General features: G+C 36.4%; 1 protein-coding gene and 1 pseudogene across 2 annotated transcripts in view; both read left to right on the top strand.

The window, feature by feature from the left end:
* ADGB (androglobin) overlaps positions 1–14,855 on the top strand; it is a 235,959-nt gene that overhangs the window by 33,969 nt on the left and 187,135 nt on the right. The window contains exon 2 of one of the 2 annotated variants that reach the window (XM_050787327.1): positions 7,355–7,517. In XM_050787327.1, the coding sequence (XP_050643284.1) occupies positions 7,355–7,517 (163 nt within the window). The remainder of the gene's footprint in view (positions 1–7,354; positions 7,518–14,855) is intronic. The other variant, XM_050787328.1, reaches the window with a different exon arrangement.
* On the top strand, positions 12,557–12,714 carry LOC126953989 (uncharacterized; annotated as a pseudogene).

Genomic DNA, 14,855 nt, shown 5'->3' with positions numbered 1-14,855 from the left:
TTTATCAGTAACTTTAACCACTTGTTCCTCCATGAAGCCTATTTCTGGCCTCCTAATATTTACAGGGTAATTATAGCTTCTTTTCTAGGATAGACAGAGACATTTAAGCTTGGCTTGCCACTTTTCAAATCCATTTCCCAGTACCTACTTGGGGATTACCCTATTTCTGGCCCCAACCTGCCCTATAGGCTCTTTCTGTAATTAGTCCACTAATATTTGTCAATGGCTTTTCAGTCTTGATCACTTCTTTCATTTATGCTTGCTTTCTTTTCTCCAGGAGCACCTTCATATTTTATATTTCTACTCTAGAAAGCTATCCTCTTGGTAGCCATTTGAAAAATTTCCTCCCTTCAAATCTCACTTTGCTTTGGAATATCCCATATTGGTCATTTGGAATGTAGAGATTTTACATAAATTACTAACTTTTACTGTTTTGAAAAAAATGGTAACTATCCACAAATCTGTATTATACACAGATTTCTAGTCTCTCCTGAAAGGGTTAGTGAAGCTCCTGGTCTCTCAATAACATTTAAACTCATTGTATGTGGAAGGGCCTTTAACCTTATACTTTTATAATATATTGTTTTTGAACTTTTTAATACAATTTGCAATTTTAATGAATTAAATAATTTACTAGTATCTGGGCATGTTGCTATGTAAATAAATTAACTTTGTGAGTAACTCTGATTTTTCAGTTATTTCAGGTTTGAATTTTCTTAAATTCAGTAACATTTATTTCCCCGTGTTGCCAGTTCCTAAATCTTCCTGGATTACTTTCATGTTGAAAAATCATCTTATTCTCAGAATTAATGAGACCAGAATAATGCACTTTGAATACTTAAAAGATTCCAATTATGCTAGAGCAGTGGGCATATTCTGCCAGTGGACTTCAAAGGCAACGGTGCTGAGAGTTTCAAAAGCAAGAGTTTACATGGTCATTTGAAGTCCACACTATACTTCACCTTGAGCTGCATTTCAGCTTTGTTTACATTGTATGTATAACACTGTAGGTGATCTATTGGGCTAGTATGAGACATCTCTAATGAGAGTCTTTTTAAGTAACCTTCAATATAGACGGACACATATTTGATGCATTACAAGGAAAGTAGGCCAATTAGAGATAAAGCTTAATAGCTTCAAGGAGGGAGCTGGAAGATTTACTTACACTTGACAGTGAAGAAGCAAAACATAATCTTAGTAAAACCTTTATATTTAAGAAATGATATCTTCCTTTAAATACATAGATTTTCAGATTTTGAGCTTCACAAATGAAGTAATTTTATCCTGGTTTTGATGGACAAAATCATCAATTTCTTTTTATCTGTAGGCTTGTATCAATACTCTATAAAACAGGAGATATTGTAATATGCTAATTTATGCCTTGATTTTTCCATTAATACTATGAAAAAAGCTTCATTTTTCCCTGAAAACTATTCTAGTCACCCTTACTCCTTTATAATACATTCTTACATGCTACTTAGGAACTCTCTTTAGCAATGTATAAATTTTCAGACTTTCGTTTCTAAGATGATAGTAGATTAATATTTTAAAAGAATAACAATACCTATAAATGTGTCTATAAAGAAAAAAAGCTGGCTAGGTGCTGTGGCTCATGCCTGTAATCCCAGCACTTTGGGAGGCCAAGACAGGTGGATTATCTGAGGTCAGGAATTCGAGACCAGCCTGGCCAACATGATGAAACTCCATCTCTACTAAAAATAGAAAAAATAGCTGAGCATGCTGGCAGGTGCCTGTAGTCCCAGATACTCGGGAGGCTGAAGCAGGAGAGTTGCCTGAACCCGGGAGGCAGAAGTTGCAGTGAGCTGAGATCACACCATTGCACTCCAGCCTGGGTGACAAGAGTGAAACTCCGTCTAAAAAACAAACAAACAAAAAAAAAAAGAGAGAGAGAAAGAAAGAAAGGAAAAGCTGAGCAGGATCACACATGCTTGTAGTGCTATATACTTGGGAGACCAAGGGGTGGAAGCATCATCTGTGCCCGGGAGTTAGAGGCCAGCCAGACAAAATACTAAGGCCATAAAAAAAAAAAAAGAATACAAATACTTATAAATATGTATACAAAGAATAAAAGCCAGGCATGTTGGCACTCCCTGCTACTTGGGAGGTTGAGATGGGAGCATCATTTGTGCTCAGGACTTACAGACCAGCCTGGGCAACACAGTGAGACCTTGCTTCTTAAAAAACAAACAAACAAACAAAAGAAGAGTAAGGATCTTCAGGATCCAGAAGTGAAGAGAAAAATTGATGATTGGAGTGCCATGGCTCTGAGGGAAGTCCTATCAGTCTTAAAAAATTGGAATCTTTTGTTTCAATATATACAGGACATGGTCTTGTGCCCAAATGAGGAAAGGAAGTATTCCAACCTTAGATGAAAATATGGCTTTCATAGGTGGGAACTGAACAATGAGATCACTTGGACTCGGGAAGGGGAACATCACACACCCGAGCCTATCATGGGGAGGGGGGAGGGGGGAGGTATTGCATTGGGAGTTATACCTGATGTAAATGACGAGTTGATGGGTGCTGACGAGTTGATGGGTGCTGATGAGTTGATGGGTGCAGCACACCAACATGGCACAAGTATACATATGTAACAAACCTGCACGTTATGCACATGTACCCTAGAACTTAAAGTATAATAATAATAAATAATAAAATAAAATAAAAAGAAAAATGGAAAATCAAAAAAAAAAAAAAAAGAAAATATAGCTTTCTGAGAGTTTAATCCTCTTTAAAGAGACGAATGAGAAAATCCACCTAAGCACAGAAAGATTTTAAGAAAGCTAACTTTTCACTGAGACTTGTGTAGGTTTGTGACTTGTTTTTACATTATCTATGAGTTCCTGGATGGCTTATTCATTTGGGGTTTCTGACAGAAGAAAACTCAATGTTATTTTGGAAGAACATCTTCTCAACACAGGATTGCTTTGGAGGAAGAGGATTGGAGGAGAAGAAAACCCTGATAAGTATAAGTTCATAATTAAAGAATATACGAAATATTGGCAGAAGTCACAACAAACAAGAGAACCAAAAATGGAAAGTTTAGGACAATAGAAGAATAATCTGTAGTATAGCATACAAGTGCTTAAAATGATTAAAGATATGAAAGAAGAAATCCAAATCCTAAGAGTATAATTGCACTGTTTATTTGAGCCAATGCTGTAGTATCAAAAAAACAAATCTCATTGACTTAATACTACAAAGAATATTTCTCATTCATACCAGAGTGTGACCAGGTATGTAGTGCTGGCTTTGCATGTGCTGAGTAAGAGTTCCTGACTCCTTTCATTTTGTGTTATAACCATTTTGTAATGTGTCCTCATAGGACTCAGGCAGACATTGAGCAGGAAGAGAAGGAGAAGTATCTCACAGAATGGTTATGAACCCAAAGCTGGAATACAACATAACTTAGTGCTAACCAAATTGCAAAAGAAATGGAAACAGGATCGGTAGGCCTCTGGTCAATCTCTACCTACATATAAAAATTTGACAGAGTTTCAATTAGATATTATCAGAAATGTAAATTGTAGGCATTCGTTGTTTCATTTCATATAAATGGATGTTACAGAGATAGATTTATTACTTTGTCCAGGTACCATCCCAGTTATTGGCGATGGAGGAAATGAACAAAAAAATCCCATGTTCCTACCACAGTAGAGTTTAGAAATCCTACTTGTGGAGGCACACAGTGAGCACATAAAGGATTAGTGAGAGTATTGAGTGGTATAAAAATGGAGCAATATGAAATGATGCAGAGAAGTGTGCCTTGCTATAATAGGGTGTTCAGGAAAGTCCTCCTCTAGCCCTCACCTCCAGTAGGTGATATTTGAGAGACATTTCCCTGTTGCTAAATTCAACATTTAGTTGCTTTCACTTTATCATGCTTGATCTGTTAGCTGCGTTTAGGTCTCCTGCTCATGTCCTCATTTAAAAAAAAAAAAAAAAAAAAAAAAAAAGCTTCACTTGGTTTCCAAGGTATCACCTTGCACTGTGTTTGTCCTACCTCAGTATATTAGTTTCTTATGGCTGCTGGAATAAAATATCACAAACTTAATGGTTTCAAACCACACACATTCATTGATAAATTCCTTTGGAATTCTCGAGGTCACAAGTCCAAAATGGGTCTTACTGAGCTACCAACAATGTTTCAGCAGGGCTGCCTTCCTTTCTATAGGCTCTATGAGAAAATCCACTTCCTTGCCTTTCCACCTTCTGGAACTTGATCACATTCCTCGGCTTGTGGCCACTTTTCTCTGTCTTCCAAACCCAGCAATTTTCCCTTTTTGCTTTCTTCAGTAGTCACTTTTCCCTCTAACCTCCTCTGACTCCTTCTTCCACTTTTGAGCACTCTTGGGGGTTACACTGGGACCCCCAGATAATCCAGGATAATCTCCCCATGTCAACTTACTTAATCACATCTACAAGCTCCCTTTTTCCATGGAGGGTAACATACCCACAGCTTCCAGGGACTAAGCTATGTATGCATTTGAAGTAGGAGTTGGTGGTTATTCTGTCTACCACATTCAGGGACTGCTTTCTTTTCTCAGTGTTCACAGTTATTTCCTCCTTATCTCTCTGACCCTTACGTATAGAGTACCAGGGCAGAAATACAACTCCGTTGATTACTAGAGTATTGAAATATTTTTATATTCCTCGGTAGGTAGTCTTAACAATTACCAATAACTCTGAGTTCCAGACATTTCTGCCTTTTGCCCTAGATCCCTGACTTGCCCTGAGGACTTTAAATCTTTGCTCCTGCTACATAAAATACAGAATAAATGTCTGGCTTAGTTGGAGGCTTTGAAGACACTGAACCAGCATTGTGGTCGGGGTCAATTTCGAATTGTTCTTGCTCAATCTATACCAGCTGTTAGCATCCCTGGGTGTGCCCCTTCCTTAAGTAGTTATTTTCTTGATGATTTCATCCAGTCTTAAGACTTTAAATACCACCTAGATGTTGATTACTCTCAAAGTTTCACTTGTTGTCCAATTTTTCTCCCAAACTTTAGAATCTGACATCTAATTACCTACTCAGTATCCTCAAGGCTGTATTTTTGGCATCTAAAGCACAATCTCATTTATCAGTGCACTGCTGTTTTATGCCCCCTGCCTTAATTTTTCTCCATATCACGGTCTTCTGTCTGTAAGGAAATATCAACTCTGTCTGCTTTCTCTATCTTAAAGTATACGCAGAATCTATTTCTTGCCTTCTATTCAGTTACCAAACCAGTCCAACCCCCCCTTAGCTCTCTCCTCTTAATTCAAAGCCTTCTACATTGTCTCCCTTCTTCCTTTAGTCTTTCTCAACATAGCAGCAAGAATGATCATCAAATTCTAATAATATCATTTTGGACCCCTGCTCAGAACCATCCTTTGGCTTCTTATCTCACTCAGAGTAAAGATCCTTCCCCTGGCTTAGATAACTTTGACAATCTTCTCATGTAGTAGCTGTCTGCAATCAACTTCCATTGCTTTTCTTCCCATTCACACAGCTTAAGGCATACTGACATCCATATTATTCTTAAACTAAGTCAGGATGCCCTCTGCATCTGGAATACCCTTCCTTCCTGTATCTGAAGAATTCTTTGATGGATAGTCATATAGCTTGATCCCTCACTTTCTTTCATTATTAAAATATTACTTTACTATAGACATTTTCTTTAACCACTGTTTTAAAAATTGAGTACCTTAACTTATCAGTTCGCCTGTACTGTGTTATATTTCCCCTTAGGAGTTTCATGTTTGAATACAATCACACACCTCATAGCAACACTTTGGTCACTGATGAGCCTCATATATGAGAGTGGACATCTAGTAAGCTAAGGTTAATTTATTATTGAAGAAAGAAGTTTTTTTTACAAATTTAATGTAGCCTAAGTGCACAATATTTATAAATTCTTCAGTAGTGTACAGTAATGTCCCAGGCCTTCACAGTCACTCTCAAATCACTGACTCATTAACAGCAACTTCCTGCAAGCTCCACTCACGGTAAGTGTGCTATACAGGTGTACCATTCTGTTTTAACTTTTATGCTACATTTTCACTGTATTTTTCTATGTTTAGATGTGCTTAGATACACAGATGCTTACCATTGTGTTACAGCTGCCTGCAATATTCAGGACAGTAACAGCTGTAGAGGTTTATAACTTAGGAGCAATATACTGTACCATATAGCCTAGCTGTGTTGCAGGCTGTTTCCTTTGTGTAGTATGCTCACTAGGTTTGTATAAGCACACTCTATTGTTTGAAGAATAACAAAATTGCCTAACAATGGATATCTTAGAATGTATCCTTGTTGATAAGCAATGTGTTACTGTATATTGTATATTTTACTTAATTTAAGATATTTAATTTGTATCTAGAACCCACTAGAATATAAGCTGTATAGATATTTTAGTCTGGTTTTTTAACTGCTTATCCCATGGTCTATAGGCAGTGTTCTAGCCTCACAAGTAGTTAAAAACTTGAAAACTGAATAATATTCCTATTTTACACTTTAAAAATCATGAAAATGAACAAAAAGTAGCATTCAAGGTTTAGTAATATGGGAACTGTAATACACATATATTTAAAGTTGGAAACAAGCCCAACTTTTCAGTAGAAAATTAGTCAAAATCTATCACAAACCTTAAATATGCATACACTTTGGAATAGGAAGTCTCCTCATTAAAATCTATCCTAACAAAATAATGTGAATGTACACAAAGATTTTGCAGTAAGAACCACCACCATAGTCTTGTTTATGAAAGTGAAAAATTTAAAAATTTTAAAAATTGACCCCCCCAAATTTCCAAATATAGAAGCTTAGTTAAATGAAATGAGGTATATTCATACAAGAGGATCTTGTACAATCCTTAAATTAGCATTTAGATAAACATTTAGAACATGAGAGATATTAACAATATGCTGATAAGTGGTACAAACCGGTTTATACAAAGTATATGCAAAATGATTTAATTTTTGAAAAAATACATATAGACTGATAGATATATAGACAAGATTCTATATATCAGTGTGAGAAGATAGCTATTTATCAACTATATGTTGTCTGTGTTTATGATATTTGATAATACTGTATATCATTTTTAAAAAATTCTTGCTTTAGTAAGTAGGGACTAAGACTCCACTTTAGTTTATGTGATAAACTCTTTGGGGTTATTTCAGTCTTTAGAACCTTAACATGTAGAAGCTGCCTAGCCATAAGTATGATTGTATTAAAAATGTAGTTAATATGACTCAGCTGAGAAGACAGATTTATGTTATGCAGTTACTCCAATATTTGACCTCAGAGATTTTAATTAAACCTAATCTACCACTCTCTGTCTCTGTCTAGTTTCTATCTTTTTGGCAGTAATGTACAACCTGGTTCTATTGAACAAAAGAAGGGCAGATTCCCAATCTGGCCAGAGTGGAGTGAAGCTGACATAAATTCAGAAAAGTGGGATGCAGGCAAAGGTGCAAAAGAAAAGGACAAAACAGGAAAAAGCCCTGTATTTGTAAGTAGATGTGAATGTGACTAGGTTTCATTTTGGTTTTTAGTTTTATAATGGAATGAGATTTGTAAACATAAGAGGGTATTCATTCTTCTCCACAATCTCCATTCAAAAGGGAAATTTTTTATTTGTCTATTGGCCCCAACCTCCCAACACTCCCACTCTGTCTTTCCAAGCCTTAGACCTGAGCTTCGGTGAATCATATTTGGGTAAACTGGAAGAAAGCGATGTGACCAAAGAATCATAATGAAATAAAGGAAAAATTAAGAGAGAAGGCAAGTTAGCCAGTGGACCTTGGACAGAGTTTGGAAACAGGCATTTATAAAGAGTGGTTTAGAAAATGAAAATCCACAGTGGACTTGTAAGCTGTGACCTGGAGATAATAGGAAAGATAATTTTTCAAAAGCAATGTTACTGTGAGATGAAAACTGTATTCCTCCTACTATCTCCTCAAGATATGTGAATAAAGATCCTCACTGCTCTTCTTTTACTTTTTGTCACATAAACATGGCATGTCCCTGAGATTGGCGCTAAAATGTAGAATTTCTACATTTTCCAATTATATTACTTTAGGTTATTTTGCCTATTTAAAAATGTTTACTCTATTTCTAAAGACTTCAAAGTTGAGGCTATGGGTCTGACTTGGCATTTAAAATATGATCTACTTATTGGGTGCAATAATTCATTTAAAAGTATTTATGGAAAACAATATAAATTTCTAGACATAAATGTAAGTGCCAGAAGGGTTTAGTTGAATTTTGCATAAAGCGTTCTGAAATAGTAAATCTTAGGATGTATGTTTTGTTCACAAAATACTGTATCACAAATTGCATGATTCATATTGGTCAATTTGTTAACAAAAGGTATTCAGTAAAGGTGTTGCTGACTCTGTTAGCACCTAAACAATTTCCAAATTAGCAACATGTAAGGGAATAAATTCTTTGCACTACATCTAAAATGATTATGGGACTTCTAGATGCAGAGGGCTTTGAATTCTCTGGGTTTAAATGAAAATTGGCATATTCTATGTATTTTTTTCAGTGATTCAAAACTTATGGAGAGAGAGAAAGAGAGAGAGGGAGTATGTGTGGGTGCGGGTGTGTGTGTCCAAAACAGTACAAATAAAAACAGACAAAATGCGTAGGGAAAAGTCAAAAAAGAACAGCCAAACCAATACAGAAATAGCACACTAGCAGGCAAAAGAACGACAATGAATGGAGCAAGTGGCCAGCTAAAGCCAAAACGAACAGAAAAAACAGACGGAAAAAAAGCTAAAACAACAACAAAATAAATGACAAGAAAGAAAGAAGAAAAAAACCAAAAAAGTAAAAGTAGAGGATAAAACGAAGAAACAAAGAACAATTGATAAGACAAATGTAAACAGAATGGACAGATAGAAAATTGCAAAAAAACAGTTCGAAAGCAGAAAGCAAAAAAAAAGGGTAAAAAAGCAAAACAATAAATAACTTAAAATACAAAATAAAAAAAAAAGATCAGAAACAAAAAAGCAAAAACAAAGATCAATAGGATCATAAAGAAAAGTATTACACGGAACATAAAACAAGAAAAATAAAATGAACAAAAACAGCTGTTGCAATAATTATGATAAAATATAAGAGTAATTCAAAAAGGAAAGGAATATAAAGTTTAGTGTAAAAGAAGACATAAGACAATATAAAATAGGAATGGAGAGGAAGGAATAGAACTCAAGATATACAAAAAAAAACTTAAAATTGAGTAATAAAAAAAGATAAAAAATGATAAAGAATGAAACAAACAAAATGACAAAAAAGCCAACTAACACGTAAATGGGCAAAGTTTAGCCTTCAGAATTTACATCAGAAGGATAGAGTGTGCAAATCCTCAGCTGAGCAGTTGAACTCTGGAAAAGTTCTAGAGATGAGTCACTCTGAAGTCTGGAGAAACTACAGACAGGGAAAGGCAAAAGTGCTTGAAATTTTTGAAATAGGATATAAAAATAACTTTTTAGGGAGCTTGGAGAGCAAGCATTCCTTCATCACACGACTGAAAAAGTTTTTGCAAATCCCTGGAAGGTTGGGGGTCAAATACTGGGATTTATCAGAGTTATTAAACCAAGGGCAAGTCTATCGGATGAACATTTATTGGAGGAAAATCAGAGATACTGGAGCACTAGCAAGTGTGACATCAGTGTGTTGGTCACCTGATGTCCATTTCATTTCGGGGCAGCATATGCAAATGAGGCTGCCTGACATTGGACCCCAAAGTAGATACTGTGGCCCTTGTACTAAGGAGCTTTATAAAACTACATGGTTTAAAAAAGCACTAGGCCAACTCTTGCTGTGAACAGGGGCTATCCATTAGAATGTGACAATTGAGAACCTTAACCAATATCCTATTCTGTCACTTTAGCTTTCAAAAGCAGGAGAGCACTAGGTCAAACCAAAATGTAAAGTGGTAAAATCTAGAATAGAACCTTACTTTCCACTTCTGGTCTGTCACAATCTCACCCATGGCTCATGAAGCAGCAGTTCCTCCACTGGAGTGAGTCGTGGACAGTGTCCAAGCCTTGTGATTGCATCTGCATGAAACGGTTGCATGGTAGCTCTTAGCCCTGATTTGCAGTATCCATATTTTACTAAGATTAATTTCCTTAAGCATTCAACGATAGCAAGTACCCTTGGAGTTTTGCAGAAGACCACATCCCTAGATGTGAGGCTAGTCATCAGGAAATCAGCCTCAGATGAATTCACTCTTCCCTCTAAGTCCAGAGAAAGGTCTCACTTCTTTAGCTAAGTGATGAGAACTAAAGAATGTGATGGGTGAATCAAATTGTGAATATATTATGCATTACTGTAAGGTCATTATAAGGGACACAGCTAAAGAAAAATAATGTGGAAAGATTACCGTTAACTTCTTAATGAGGGAGACCCAAATCCTGGGGAAAAGGGAACCACAACAAGGTCAGTTCCACATTCACTTTGTTCTTTTTTTATTTATTTATTCCTCTCTCAAGTACATTTATTAATTCAAGACACAAAGATTAGGGATCAAGCACAAAGTAGTGTCCTGGGACCTGTGTCAGTTTCTTGAGCTGGAGAGACAGAGGATATTGCCTAGGACTGCTAAAGCAATCCAAACTTGAACCAAAACCCCAGGGCTAATGGCAGAGAAGCGATCTGAAAATTTTGGATATAATTTTATTTCAAGATATTTACTCAACTCCTAAACTATGTATGAAGGAAAAGCTATGGAGCAAATGAGTAAACAGCAGCAGCTTGAAGGTGAAGTAAAAAACGATTTAATGGTGCTTTGGAGATAAATTTAGGAACATCAAGGTAAAGGGACCCTGATAAACACTCCAGCTTTTTTAGACAGTGCAGCAGACCAGCTAAGCATTCTGTATGAAGTAAGGGCAAACCAAATTTACACCAGCCCTACCAAATCCTGAAACCCAGTGTTGACTGGGTCAGGTACATCTTGTACTCTGCCTGCCAAAAGGAAGTAAAATTCTCCTCTCTAGAAGAAGACATCATTATCTAGAGCCCATATTAATTTTTAGACTCAATGTATATCATTCATCAAAACTTATTAAGCATGTGAATTCTACCAGATGTACAAAGATAAGCTGGTACCATTCTTACAGAAACTATTCCAAAAAATTGAGAAGGAGATACTCCTCCCCAACTCATTCCGTGAGAACATTATCATCCTGGTAACAAAACATGACAGAGACACAACAACAACAAAAAACTTCAGGCCAGTATCCTTGCTGGACATTGATGTAAAAATCCTCAACAAAATACTTGCCAACCAAATCCAGCAGCACATCAAAAAGCTAATCCACCATGATCAAGTAGGCTTCACTGCCAGGATGCAAGGTTGCTTCAACAGACACAAATCAATCAGTGTGATTCATCACATAAACACAACTAAAGACAAAAGCCACATGATTATCTCAACAGATGCAGAAACAACTTTTGATAAAATTCAACACCCCTTGATGTTAAGCCTTTTCCCATTTACAAAAAAGTGCAGCTCACTTCCTGCATTCATTTAATTTTACATAAACATACTCTTTGAGGCTGAAGCAAATCTGACTAATTTTCAATGTGAAAATAAAACATAAAAAGCTGTTCTTAGAGTTATTTCTAAACAGAACTTCTCTCTAATATTAATGTAACAGAAATGTATATGATGATCAGTATTTAATACTTTTCTTCATGTGATAAATTTCAAAGCACAGAATAACACAAAGTGGAACATCACATTCTGCAAAAAACAATGTATTTCTCTCCAGATATTATTGCCGTCCTTGCTGTTGTGCAAGCCTCAAACTTTGCAGTGATTACTTGGATTTCATTTCATTTCCCTGATATTGGTAGTAGGCTTTTGGGCAAAATGTCTTCCAGACAGGTGAAGATGTGTGGCATCATCAGAACATGGGTGACCTTGAAGATGTTGCTGCCCTGGGGTGTGATGCTTTTCCAGCATTCTTTTAATCAACAGGAGTCTGCGGTTTACGTGGTTAATCATGTGCTCAGGATTGTCCTTCTTGAACAGGATGTAGGAATTCAGTGCTTTGATGTTTAGAGGTGGTGAAAGAATTTCTTATACCAAACGTGTTTTATCTTGGAATAAACACTGCAACTGCAAGCACTGCTGGTGAGTATTCTCGGGGGCAAGTGGGAAATGGTTAAAAACTCTCAATAAACTAGGTATTGAAGGAACATACCTTGAAATAAAAAGAACTATCTATGAAAAACCCACAGCAAACATTATACTGAATGACAAGAGCTGGAAGCATTCCTCTTGAAAACTGGCACATGACAAAGATGTCCTCTCTCACCACTCCTATTCAACACAGTATTGGAAGTTCTAGCCAGAGAAATCAGCTAAGAAAAAGGAATAAAGGGCACCCTAATAGGTAGAGAGGAAGTCAAACTCTCCCTGTTTGCAGATGACATGATTCTATATCTAGAAAACCCCATAGTCTCAGATCAAAAGCTTCTTCAGATGGTAAACAACTTCAGCAAAGTTTCAGGATTCAAAATCAGTATACAGTGCTCACTTCAGCAGTGCATATACTAAAATTGGAATGATACAGAAAAGATTTGCATGGCCCCTGCACAAGCATGGCCCTTGCACAAGCATGGCTCCTGCACAAGCATGGCTCCTGCGCAAACATGGCACACAAATTCGTGAAGAGGTCCATATTTTTAATTAATAATCTAACTTCGCAATGGAAATAATTAGAGAAGCTAGAACAAATTAATCCCAATGCTAGCAGAAGATGAGAAATAATGAAAATTAGAGCTGAACTGAGGGAAAATGAGACAGGAAAAATAATTTCAAAGATCAACAAATCCAGGAGTTGTTGTTTTGAAAAAATTAGTAAAACAGACCACTAGCTAGACTAATAACAAAGAAAAGATACAAAATCCAAATAAACACAATTAGAAATGATGAAGGTAGTGTTACTACTGACCCCACAGAAATAAAAACAACTATCAGAAACGACTACAAACTCCTCTATGCACACGAGCTACAAAACCTAGAAGAGATGGATAAATTGCTGGACACATACACCCTCCTAAGACTGAGCCAGGAAGATATTGTTTTCCTGAACAAACCAATAACAAGCTCTGAAATGGAATCAGTAATAAGGGGCCTACCAACTAAACAAAAGCCTGGCACCTGATGGATTACAGCTGAATTCTACCATATGTAGAAAGATGAGCTGGTACCATTTCTACTGAAACTATTCTAAAAAATTGAGAAGGAGGGACTCCTCCCAAAGTGATTCTATGAGGCCAGCAACATCTTGATAACAAAACCTGGCAGAGACACAACAAAAAATGAAAATGTCAGCTCAATATTCTTGATGAACATCGATGCAAAATTCCTCAACAAGATACTTGCAAATCGAATCCAGCAGCACATCAAAAAGCTAATCTACCATGATTAAGTACTCTTCATACCCAGGATGCAAGGTTGGCTCAACATATGCAAATCAATAAACGTGATTCTTCACATAAACAAAACTAAAGATAAAAACCATGTGAATATCTAAATAGATGAAGAAAAGGCTTTTGATTAAATTTGACACCACTTCATGTAAAAATCTCTTAATAAACTAGGTATTGAAGGATCATACCTCAAAATAATAAGAACCATCTATGACAAACCCACAGTCAACATTATACTGAATGGGTAAAAGCCAGAAGCATTCCCCTTTGAAAACCACCATAAGACAAAGATGCCCTCGCTCACCACTTCTATTTAACATAGTATTGGAAGTCCTAGCCAGAGCAATCAGATGGGAGAAAGAAATAAAGTGCATCCAAGAAGAGAGGAAGTTAAACTATCTCTATTTGAAGACGACATAATTCCATATCTAGAAAACCCCATAGTCTTGTCCCAAAAGCTCCAGTAGCTGATGTTGCTATTGTTCAGCAAAGTTGCTGGATACAAATTCAATGTATAAAAACCAATAGTATTCCTATACACCAACAATAGACAAAATGAGAGCCAAATCAGAAAGGCAAGCCATTCACAATTGTCACAAAAGGAAGAAAATACCTAGGAATTCAGCTAACCAGGGAGGTGAAACAACTATACAAGCAGAACTACAAAACCACTCAAACAGAAACAAACAGGAAAACATTCCATGCTCATAGATAGGAAGAATCAATATCATTGAAAAGGCTATACTGCCCAAAGTAATTTACAGATTCAATGCTGTCCCTATCAAAATACCAATGACATTCTTCACAGAACTAGAAAAAAACTATTTTAAAGTTCATGTGAAACGAAAAAAGAGCCCGAATAGTCAAGGCAATCCTAAGGAAAAAAAAAAAAAAAGAAGAAGAAGAAGCTGGAGGAATCACGCAACCTGACTTCAAACCATACTATTATACAAGGCTATAGTAACCAAAACAGCATGGTACTGATTTGAAAACAGGCACATAGACGAATGAGGCAGAGTAGAGAGCCCATAAGTAAGGCCACACATCTATGACCATCTGATCTTTGACAAAGCTGACAAAAACAAGCAATGGGGAAAAGCCTCCCCATTCAATAAATGGTGCTGAGATAGCTGGCTAGCCATATGCAGAAGATTGAAGCTAGACCCTGTTCTTACACCATACACAAAAATCAACTCACGATGGAATAAAGACTTAAATGTAAAACCCAAAACTATAAAAACCCTGAAAAACAACCTAGGCAATACCATAGCATTCTGGACATAGAAATGGGCAAAGATTTCTTGACGAAGCCACCAAAAGCAATTGCAACAAAAGCAAAAATTGACAAGTGGATCTGATTAAACTTAAGAGCTTCTGCACAGCAAAATAAACT

The sequence above is a fragment of the Macaca thibetana genome, chromosome 4 (assembly GCF_024542745.1).
Source record: "Macaca thibetana thibetana isolate TM-01 chromosome 4, ASM2454274v1, whole genome shotgun sequence".
NCBI classification, from domain to species: Eukaryota; Metazoa; Chordata; class Mammalia; order Primates; family Cercopithecidae; genus Macaca; species Macaca thibetana.
Note: the sequence above shows the minus strand (reverse complement) of the source record. Positions and strands in the feature narration are given on the sequence as shown.